General features: G+C 39.8%; 1 protein-coding gene across 5 annotated transcripts in view; it reads right to left on the reverse strand.

Annotated features, from left to right (window-relative positions):
- Positions 1-12075, reverse strand: part of dennd5a (DENN/MADD domain containing 5A) — a 39233-nt gene that overhangs the window by 1671 nt on the left and 25487 nt on the right. For 4 of the 5 annotated variants that reach the window (XM_028955790.1, XM_028955787.1, XM_028955788.1 and 1 more), the window contains 11 exons: positions 10057-10209; positions 9003-9090; positions 8594-8675; positions 7879-8007; positions 6561-6682; positions 3578-3723; positions 3361-3479; positions 1128-1306; positions 768-850; positions 500-623; positions 237-405 (listed from right to left, as the gene is read on the reverse strand). In XM_028955790.1, the coding sequence (XP_028811623.1) occupies positions 237-405; positions 500-623; positions 768-850; positions 1128-1306; positions 3361-3479; positions 3578-3723; positions 6561-6682; positions 7879-8007; positions 8594-8675; positions 9003-9090; positions 10057-10209 (1394 nt within the window). The remainder of the gene's footprint in view (positions 1-236; positions 406-499; positions 624-767; positions 851-1127; positions 1307-3360; positions 3480-3577; positions 3724-6560; positions 6683-7878; positions 8008-8593; positions 8676-9002; positions 9091-10056; positions 10210-12075) is intronic. The other variant, XM_028955789.1, reaches the window with a different exon arrangement.

The following is a 12075-nucleotide window of genomic DNA, read 5'->3' on the forward strand; positions in this document are numbered from 1 at the left end:
GTCAATGAGACCGCTGCACTTCTCAGGAGGTATTCTGGCCCAATCCTTATGAGCATCACCCATCACCCTTGGTGAGCAAACAGTACCATTTGATGTAATTCACAGCATTTTGGGTCTTAGGAATTGACTGCAATTAGTTTATTGCAAAATATTTTATAAATTTTTCTGCTTGTTTTTCTTAATTGATTAACAATCCTATTTCATGCACAAATAACTTCAGTCAACTTGGAACTCACCTAGCTCCTAGACACACCAGCATCTGGAACTTTCCGTCTTTGCCAATGTTTCTGGGGTTGCTGCTAATGGCATGCATGAATCTGCAGAAGTGATTAAATCTGCTTTGGCAATTCTCAACCCGTGCCTCTGGACTCTGTTGTGCACTGTCAAAGTACACCTGTGCCTTTTCTACAAAGAAAGACACAGCAACACACACTAGTGATTTTTCTGCAAAAAGCAGATTCTTTCATACAGCTATGAATACAAAAACACAGAAACCTACCGAGGAAGTCCCAAATGAAGACGTTCTTGAACAGACGAGGAGACCGAAAGCCATTCTGGAATACCTGCTCCAACGCCCACACCAAACCATATTCTCCACAGAGCAGCACAGTCAGGCTACCCCTCTGCACAGGAAGGGAAGAAACAAACATGGTTGATGGGATTATTTGGCCAACGTTATATCTACAATAAAACAGGATTCAATTAAAAACAGGAACTGGTCTTTTACAACAACAAAATTTGCCCACAGTGTCCACACAATGTCCAACCTCTTTCTCAGGCTTGTGAAAGTGCTTAACAATGCTGTTGATGGCCTCTCCCACTCCTTCCTGGATCTGCCCTGTGTTGAGCTCTGTGATCAATAAAACATCAGGCATCAAAATTGATCCAAAACCACACTTGTAAATTAGCTCAATTTCTCCACTAGGATATTTTGTGCAGAAAATGTTTTATGACTCTAGAGTGGTTTATTCATTTATTGTACAATTTTACTTTTAGGCTTTTTTTTTGCATCTTTTTGGCGCATTTAAGTTAACAATGATTAGCCAAAGCATATACAAAGGACAACAAATATGTCTTATCACCACACATTTTACTGATAAATAAAGAGAAGTATCTGATCAACATACTGGGTTTGCTGTTGGGTGGGATTGTGGTGAAGCGGCGCATCATGCTGGGCGACTGCTGCATTGGTGGGGTTCGGCATGGCCGTTCATCGCTGTCTGCACTGCTCACAAGCTCCCCTACCAGGACCCGCTCCAGACTGCCATCATCCACACCCTTTCCCAGCCACCGACCACATGGGAATCTGTTCAGACCAGTCACGAGTTTAATGTTTAAATAGTTTAATCAAAATAGAGAGAGTGCTCACATGTTTTTGGTTATTTGGACAAAGGTCATCACGGGCACAGTGAATGGTCTGCAGCTATATAGCCCCATACCCAACAATCTGTAATGCACTGCGTGTTCAGACACCTTTCTATGAAAAAACAGATTTAGCTTGTTCCTCAATATGAGGTACTACAGCAACACGTGTGAATCTAATGACACAGGACAGACTGCATTCCTCAAGGGCATCAATGAATTAAGTTGTTGCTGGTTCATCAGTTTTCCTTCCTTTTGGTAGGCTTTGACCTTAGAAGACTGGGAACATGCCCAGATCTGCAATTCTTGTTAAGATGCTTTGACCTTGATGTCTAGCCATGAAGAACCAAATGTTCACTAGCTGTCTAATGCATCTGAGTCACCAGTAGACTTATAATAATTGACAGTGTCAAATATTAAGTCCACTTTATCACACAATCCCCCTGTTAAGCACGGACACTGTTAAATTCACCTTAGTTAGGCTGTCCTAGTTAGGGTACCTGGCCACTGTTGCACAAATATACCACTATAACCACATATTTCAGTATCAGTCGTACAATGCCACCATCTGCATCTGCTTCTGTTTGTTCTCTCTGAGACATTGAATCAAGCGCACAGACTACTGGCAGACTCAAGTGAAGAGACCAGTGGATAAATCCTGGTTCCCGGCAACTGCTAAACGAGGACTTAGCATGAAATTAACTAGAGGGTCACCACAGCCACCAGCACTGTAACAACTAAAGATTCAGGGATTTTCAAATGGACCAGTAGCATCATAATGGACATGTAATGTACAACATGACACTGGACTACATTTTGGACCTCTCAACCTCTACAACTGTAGCCTTTTTCTCTTATTGGACAATCACACAAACCCTGCACTGACATCACTTGCAGGCTCACTCTACCCTTCTCTGTATCCCTCCTTCCCAAGGTTTCTTCCTTTCTTTTTCTCTCTCCTAGATTTGTTTTGTGTGGAGTTTTTCCTTGTGTGCAGAAGGGTCAAGTGTGGGGGGTGTCAACTGTAGGGCCTGTCAAAGACATACTGTGATTTTGGGCTATATAAGAAATATGTTATTGCATATTATGAATGTGAAAGTGAAGTGATTGTCATTGTGAAACACAGCACAGAGCACACAATCTGCTTTTCACCAATCACTCATGACTGGTGCCCGGGAAGCAGTGTGTGGGGAGGGTGCTTTGCTCAGTGGAACCTTGGTGGACTGGGATTCGAAACGGCAACCTTCTGATTACAGGGCCGCTTCCTTAACCACTAGGCCACCACTTTTGCACTTTTAAGTTCAGTTATTAAAAAAACAAATAATGATTACTTAATCATGCTTAGTAAAAAGAACTTTAAAGCCAGAACATAAAATATCCATGCCATCTGTAACAGTTTATAATATTTATGTGTCGAATGTGTCCATATAAGTCACCTGATTACCTTTGTGTGAGTGCTTGATTATATTTCATTTTGATGCCTTTAGCGCCGTTTTCGATTTAAAACATAGTGTGAATTTGTCACAAAGACCATTTTAATTTTAATTAATTTATGTTATTAATTACATACATTTCAGCCAAAATCACAACAAATGTTAACAGCGATGAGTGTTAAACAGCATCAGTGACACGGCAATAGAATGGAGCTACAAAGCGCAGCAAAATCACATATGGCATTCATTTCAAATGTCTGTGTGGACGGGGCCAAACTACTACACACTACACAGCCCTGTACTCAGATCAAGCAACCAAAATCACTACTTTTTAACTAGAATTCTTATGCCGGTGCTAGAAAACCAATGTCATTGTGAGATAATTGATTAAGTTCTGCACTGCATTTAGGCAGCGATGTCTGCATCGCAATGCATAGATTATAATTTCAACACCACTAGTATGAAGTGTGATTCTCTACTGTGTCTAACTACTCCCTAATTTTACAGTCAATCAAAATTTATCATCATTATGTTTTACCTTCAAGAGTTGAAAATTCATACTCACTTGTAGGCATGTCCAGTGATCTCATTTCGCACCATCACACACTCCACAAGCCATTTAGCATAAAGTCCAGCATTATCATGACCCATCTGCACTGTTGTCAGCTTTCCCAGATTCTGACACTGTGGAGAAGTGTGACACTTAATGAGTGCCATTCCTCTCAGGCTCAAAGTTCAGACAGTTTATAACTTAATTTTTGGTTCAGGTTTTCTGTACTCACCTCAAAAGTGATTTCCAGGGTGTTCTTGGGGACCTGCAGCACACCAGTCTCTGCCAGTTCTCCAGACACACAGACCCAGGGGTTTGCTGTAAACATGGAGCCACCTAACTTCTTGCTGGGAATGACCCATACATGGTAGGGGATCACTGCAGAGAAAGAAGCCTCTGGTTTAGAATATAACACTTAAAAAAACACATCATTACCAAGACATTACCAAGTGTAATATCTGTAATAACATAATAGCTATACTTATTCTGCTAAAACATTTTTTTGAGTTTTGTCTGTCACACTATAATATTTTGTTGGAGAGGATTTTGCTTTGATCATGCCTTACATTTTGTCTGACGTGTCAAATTTTTGCAATCCCATAATATTTATTTAATTCCCAGGGGATATAAATTTTACTAATCTGTATATTGTCTTACACTACCTCAACCACTGTTTCACATTTTTTTCTTGAAACACACCATGCAATCCCAAAAGAATAAAAGTCCAATGACTGAAAAGAGTTATAATTAATATAGCATTTGTGATTGGAAAAAAATTGTACATTTGGGTAATCCACAGTCACTGTATATCCCACTTAAGCTGTATCAAAAACACTAATTTGTTCACTATGTAAGGTTCACTATATATTAGACTAACTAAAGAACAATTGTGTATGACATCAAAAGAAGAATATGAAAAGAGATCTCCAGTTTAATTCACTCATATACTATATTGCCAAATGCACAGTGAAACCTGCCTTTACACAAACATGTTTTAATGAAATCCCATTCTTAAGACAAAAGCTTTTAATATGGAGTAGGCCACCTTCTTGTAGCTTCTCTTTCCTAAAATAATTTGTGAAATCAGGCAGTGATTTTGGATTAGAAGGTCTGGCTTGAAAGGCTCATGATGAAAGCAGTCTTGCACAAATTTGCACAGTCATGGTGAAAAATATCTGCTTTAACAGTTTAAAGTACAGTGCAAAGAAATGACAAAAAATGTGACTCCTAAAAAATGAATAATCTTAATACTATTATCTTAAGGTCATGATGATATCTTTCAAAAAAGTTTTTGTTGCATGCTCGTCTGTAGCATCGTGGCACATTACAGTGATTTGAAATTAAATAAGAACCTTCACAAGATTAATCAGTTTTGCTTTTATTTAATTTGATCATTTTCAACTTTCTTGTTTTATGTTTGGTTAGGTTATATAAGTTGTTTTCTGCATATAGAAATTAGTATTTGTCTCCCTTTTGTGAATTCAACATTTCCTTTTTGTCTTTTGCAATGCCATGTAACAATAAAAAAAGTAAGACATGGCAAAAGAGGATTGGGAAACCTAACCTGTTTTTTGTTGCACAACTCACCGATGGAATTGTGGTGAATTTCAGTGATTATAGGGAGTTGCTGTCATTCATTTTTACAATGTCCAATCTACACAGAACTTGATAATGATTGATTAGAGCTCTGGCCCAACAAAGTGTATGTGCCATCTATTGGTTACAGGATATTACATGTTATGCAGTTGGATTAATTGTTCCTTGTCAGATGCCCAGTGCTCCTTGAAGATACGTGATTATGTGGTTGATGTAAGCATTGTCCTGTGCACACCCCGATGTAGTGACAGTGCAAGGGTCTGACCATCACTGCAAGCAGCTTTAACTGTTATTATGTGTGATAGTTGATGAGTTTGTTCACAGACATTAACTCAGATGAAGACAACATTATAAATAATGCTGCACGATTAATCTAATTGCAATCGTAATCGCGATGTCAGTCTGTGCGATTATATGAGCGCGAAAAGCTGCGATTTAAATGATTAGTACATGGATTGGATCGGCAACATATCACTCATTCTCTCAAAGTTTGCGTGCTGACTGAAGTCTCACTTCAGTCGAATGTGACGTGTTTGGTCACATGACTTTCGATTCGGTTCAATGGAGACCTCAGATTCGTGACTGGGTAGACACCGCATGACGAGCTGCATCTTACGACAACGTTGCTGCCATATTGTGATAGGCTCTGCTGTGGAGTGAAGCATATGCATGTCTATGGAGAGAAGTGCATAAAAATGCCTCACTCTTGTGCTGCTTGGGGCTGTACAAACCGCTGTACACTCCAAACCAGATCCCAGGGGATTACATTTCATAGGTAAGACTGGACAATTGTTTTGAATATATTTGGCCATTATAAAATACCGTTTTATAAGTCTTAACCTTAGCGAAGCTAGGCTAAGCTAGCGAAGCTATGCATTCCTGTGTTCAAGTCAACAACGTTTTTGCTAAACGTAGGCATTAACTATTTAGACTGTTCTTAGCGGTTTAGTTAACTTTTCTCAAACTTTGAAGGTTTCCTAAAGAAATTCACCTCAGTTTACAAATCTTAACCTTAGCTAAGCTAGAAAAGCTATGCATCCCTGAGTTCAAGTCAGCCTTCAAAAAATAACTATAATATGGATTTTATAATGGCCAAATATAATCAAAACAGTTGTATAATCAAACCAGGGTTTGTCGTTTGACAGTAATGTAAAGAGTTTTTTGTGATTATTTAATTTTGTAGAATATTGTATTTTGAAAGCAATGGGCATTTCAAGTTGTTATAAGTAGTTTGTATGTTTCACCTTGAAATTAAACATTTCACTATTAGTAATTTGTATGCGATGTAATTTGTATTTTCATTGATATACAAGCAAGTGTCCTTTATCATATCGCAATAGCATATCGCAATATTGATCTCAATAATTGTAATATGTCTTTTTCCCCAAATCGTGCAGCCCTAATTATAAACATATTATTATCCTACACGAAAAAATATAACGTTTTGTTGACCTTCATAAAAATATGTTACAAATAGTTACAAATAGTTATAAATAGTTATGACCTAACTATTTTTTTCTGTTACATGGAAAAAATATGTCAGACCTGACTAGCCTCTCCTTATGAATACATTTCAGTTAGCCTAATATTACAGGCTATAGGTAAACAAGACCACTCACTGATTGTGGTGAAGACATTGGTAAAACAAAAGTAGTCAACAGCACAGAAGGAGAGCAGGTGGTAGAGGAACTGCTCCTTTTCCTCATCACAACGCAGGAAGGCATAGCGCTTATACAGCTTTCTGTTGTAAAGAGACACATACATACACAGTTATAAAGAAAACAGCTAGCACATGTGGTGAGCATGGAATTCAGGTACTGTTTACAGATGGTGGTATGACCAAAACCACTAAACAATGCAAATTCCTTTATCTACAGATAAAGTCAAAATTACTACAAAATTACTAAATGTTTATATAAATTTTCATCAATGCTGCAATCAAACATAATCACCAGTGGTATTTAGCATCTTTTGGTACATTGTGTAATATAGAACACTGTTCTTGGCTTGTTTTATATCAAATATAGTAAAAAAATGGGGTGGTCTGGGGGCTGAACTTTCTTAGCTGTCTCAGTGCATGACATGGGAGATGGCATCCTCCAGGGGCATAGATGAGGACATGATGAACTTGATTAATCTCTCGAACACTTTCATGATCGCTGATGTCCCGATATGACATGTAGTCATTCAGGCACAAGGATTTGCTGTTGTTGGGTTTGGGGACAGTGGTGGAATTTTTAAAGCACATGGGACCATGCGCTGTGCCAGGTACTCATTGAAGATGGTGACCTGACCCTGAACAGCACAGCAATGCAGCAGGCATTTGGAAATTACGTCTGGACCTGCTGCTTTCCTGGTGTTCACATGCTGCAGTGCTGTGCGCACATCATGCTCCGTAATGCTGATGACGTCACTGTTGGAGCTTTTTTTGTGGCTCAGAATGGGTACACTGTTGTCTATTAATGGCCATGGGCCAAATAATTTTGGCTGTATCATATTTGGCCTTTCTTGTTTCAACTTGGTGTATCAATAATATATCCTAACTAAACTTAGTGGACATTGTTATATATAATTATATATGTTTCCAAACTAACACTGTTAATGGTCATTTTCTTGGAGAAATCAAGAGTGTTGTCTAATTTGAAAGTGAAGTGATTGTGATACACAGCACACGGTGCACACAATGAAATGTGTCCTCTGCATTTAACCCATCATCCTTAGTGAGCAGTGGGCAGCCATGACGCCCAGGGAGCAGTGTCTAGGGATGGTGCTTTGCTCAGTGGCACCTCAATGGCACCTTGGCGCTTCGGGATTCGAACCGGCAACCTTCTGATTATGGGGGCGCTTCTTTAACCGCTAGGCCAGCACTGCCCCTTAATTTAATAAAAGGAGCTAATAAACTGTATGTGTGTGTGTGTGTGTGTGTGTGATTCTCACTTTGTCAGTTCATGGTCAGAGAGTAGCTGTTTGAGGTGTCTGGAGAGAAGCTTCTTCTCCATCGAGAGTCGTACCCAGGCCCGAGCTTTGCCCACATCTGTCTTAATTTCACTGATATTTTGGATGTGCCTGTGAGGAAAAACAGTAGCACACAAACACAACAAAATATACAAATTTATACACAGACACAAACATTCTAGCATAAGTCCCATGTCATTGGATGTAAAAATGAGCACAAATGTATTTTTATAGTTCTGGTACGCAAGATCCAGTGTGTTAATTTAATTTTCTCTGGAAAAACCATGTCATTGGAACTTTTTTAAAAAAAGTTTTTTATTTATTTTTTTAAAGTAAAGTGATTGTCACATGTGATACACAGCAGCGCAGCACATGGTGCACACAGTGAAATTTGTCCTCTGCATTTAACCCATCACCCTGAGTAAGCAGTGGGCAGCCATGACAAGCGCCTGGGGAGCAGTGTGTGGGGACGGTGCTTTGCTCAGTGGCACCTCAGTGGCACCTTGGCGGCTCGGGATTCGAACCGGCAACCTTCTGATTATAGTGCCGCTTCCTTAACCACTAGGCCACGACTGCCCCATGTCTACCAGCAGGAAACTATATATTTTGGAGATAACTGTAGTGCATAGTTAAAAACTAAGACAAGACTTTATGTCCAAAAACAACAGATCTTAATTTGCAGAAGAAATTAGCTCACCTCATGTCATCAATCATTGAGATCTTGAGCGGAGGCATGTTACAGCCAGCATCAGATTTGCGCCTCTCCTCATGGACAAAGACTGTGTAGATGTAGAGATTTGAAAGAACACAAAACTGTCTGTATGTTTTATCTTAATTTATATTTTATACATTCAGCTGTATTGATTTTTGTCTCACCCCTACTTTACATTGCTATCAGACATGAGCTAGCAGTTGACATCAAACTTTACATTTTACCTTCGACACGTCACGTTTTGGCTCATGTGTAATCTTAAGGTTGTGCTGCTCTTATTACACCACATAATAATTATAGGGCTTAAAGGTCTTAAAATTCTCATCACATGCTAACATTTAAACCCTGAGTCTGAGAAGGGATGCCCCCCCAGTCCTGGCATCAGAGTTATCACCTGGACGGCTTATGCTGGAAGATGTAGCCTCCTTTTTTTCACTGTTCTCCTGATAATGCAGCAGGTGGGACCACAGGGAAGATTTACCCTAGAGGAGAGATCCAGAAACAAGTATTTTTATAGATTAAATAGTATAAGGAACATTTATGAACTGATTAGAATCACATTACATTTAAAGTGGAAGGGAAGTGATTTCACACATTGCACACAACAAAATGTGTCCTTTGGTCTTATCCCATCACCTTGGTGAGCAGTGGGCAGCCATGAAAGGTGCCCGGGGAGCAGTGTGTGAGGGTGGTACTTTGCTCAGTGGCACCTCGGCGGTTCCGTATTTGAAGCCGCAACCTTCCGATTACTATCGGCCACTAGGCCACCACTGCACCAAAAATGTGTGACTGCACTGTGTATGATGGGCATAATTGACTCAAGCCTTGACCGAATGATGAAGTGAGGAGCCCTGCATCCACATCAGGTCTCCACTCACCGTTTTCATCTAGAACCTTGCTTTTTATTACTGTTGAGCTTTAACATCAACACAATGAGAAATTACTTGTTTGTCTGCCGTCAATTGAATCATATCAAAAGGATGGCCCAAGATAGTCAACTAATTAAAAATCACAAACTATGTTTCTTTTAGAGCACATGTGATCTTTGACAATGTAGGGACCTTGTTAATGCAAAAACTCATTGTGGTGCACAGAGTGCAACAAATTCATGAAATAATCTACCTCTACCTCTATAGTCCTTGGTGTGCATTTGTTTGCTTGAGGAACTTTCTTTGTGTCATAGAGAATCTATTTAAATTTATTTCAATAGAATTGCATCCATATTTCTTTGAGGGAACTAGAAGAGACATCTGACCAAAATGCCCCTTTTGCATTCGGCCAGGAGTGCTGTTCTCTGGAAATAACAGATGTATTCACCAGAGTTTAGGAGGAGGAAGTGGAGCTCCTCCTGAAGGTATGATTAAAGTGGAATTAATTGTAGTGAGAAATCTATACTTTTTCCAAATTGTTTCCATCCCCAATACTCCATCTAAAACACACAGACTGACCTGTTTAACCTGCAGACCATGGCTCCAGATCCTCTCCAGGAGATCACACAGGCTTGCGATGAGTGTGTTCTCTTCCACACCAGTGATGCTCACCTCCCCATGGCCCAGCTCCACTGCCTCACGTCCCATTTTCTCAACCAGCATGCGCTTTGTCTGTTAACACGTTGAACAAACTCTGCTTAAACGAGTGAGAAATTTAACTTAAAACCTGATTAGCTTAAACTTTTAGTGGAGATTCTGTCTGTTGCATGTCACATATACAGTGGGGCAAAAAAGTATTTGGCGGCCACCAATTGTGCAAGTTGTCCCTGTAATCTTCATCATAGGTACATGTCAAAACTGTGAGAGACAGAACGTAAAACAAATTGAGGAAATCACATTGTATGATTTTCAAAGACAGTATTTGTAAAATGGTGCAGAATATAAGTATTTGGTCAATAGCAAAAGGTCATCTCAAAACTTTGTAATGTAACCTTGGTTGGCAATGGCAGAGGTCAAATGTTTCTTGTAGGTCTTCACCAGGTTTGCACAAACTACCTGGTATTTTAGCCCATTCTTCCATGCAGATCTTCTCAAGAGCTGTGATGTTTTGGGGCAGTCACTGGGCACAGATTCTCTATTGAATTAAGGTCTAGAGACTGGCTAGGTCACTACAGAACCTTGTAATGCTTTTTACAAAGCATTTACAAAGGTCTGTGCATGTGGGATCATCATGCTGGAAGATCCAGCCACGTCATCTTCATTGCTCTCACTGATGGAAGGATGTACTTGCCCAAAATTTCACGATAAATGGCCCCATTCATTCTTTCCTTAATTTTGGTTCAGTCATCCTGTTCCCTTTGCAGAAAATCACACAGTGGGTATGGTGATCTGTGGGTGCAACTAAACATTCTTCCCCCTCAAAACACGAGTTCTATTTTGGTCTCATTGTGTGCTACTAATAGTAACCTTTGTTAATGTGGTCACAGCTCTCTTCAGGTAATTGACCTCAGTTCCCCCCATGTAGTTCGGGGCAGTGGTGGCATAGCGGTTAAGGAAGCAGCCCCGTAATCAGAAGGTTGCCGGTTTGAATCCCGATCCACCGAGGTGCCACTGAGCAAACCAGTTTCCCACACTGCTCCCCGGGTGCCTTTCATGGCTGCCCCCTGATCACTAAGGGTGGTGGGCTAAAAACAGAGGACACATTTTCGTAGTGTGCACCATGTGCTGTGCTGCAGTGTATCACAATGACAATCACTTCACTTTTTTTAGTTCTGGGCTGTTTCCTCACTGTTCTAAGACTAAACTGAAAATCACAACAGCAATTGCTGGTGTCAGGGATTGTAAAGTTTTGTATTCTGCATGATCAAACAGAAACCAGTGAGAAAAAAAGGTACAGAATTGATACCAGAGCTTGCTAAGAGGATTTATTTATTGGATATTTCATGTGTTTAAATTTTACGCATTGTAAATTAGGGCTGCACGATATATATCAAAAAATGATTGTTATCGCGATAATAGTATACGCAATATCTGTAACGCAAAGAGTTGCGCTAAATTCAATTTATGCTGCGTCCAAAATTGCATACTATATACTATTCCGACGAGCCGTCGCTGTGAGGTCAGGAAAGGAGAAATCGGCTCCAACATGAGGGTTTCGGAATAACACTTTTTATTGAACGGAAGCCAGAAGGTGGTGCCAACAGCCAATACCTACTTCTCCGTCTCTTCTTCTCCTCCAGCACTACACCTTGACTTCCGGGTGTAAAGTTTCTCCTCTGGCACACACTACATTAAGTCTATACATACTATATAGAACATACTGTTTTAACGGTAGCACAGTATGTACAAATTCAAATGCAGTACCTACTCAAGTAGTATCCGATTTCGGACACAGCATTAATTTATGTGCCAAGCATTTGCATGTCCAAATTTGACCAATAAGATGGGCCTTTACTATCTTTATACCCGCCTGCCAAGTAGGTGATATAATGCTATTGGATAGACCGGGTCGTGTAATGTTTACATGTTAATATTAAT

The sequence above is a fragment of the Denticeps clupeoides genome, chromosome 16 (genome assembly GCF_900700375.1).
Source record: "Denticeps clupeoides chromosome 16, fDenClu1.1, whole genome shotgun sequence".
Classification (NCBI taxonomy): Eukaryota; Metazoa; Chordata; class Actinopteri; order Clupeiformes; family Denticipitidae; genus Denticeps; species Denticeps clupeoides.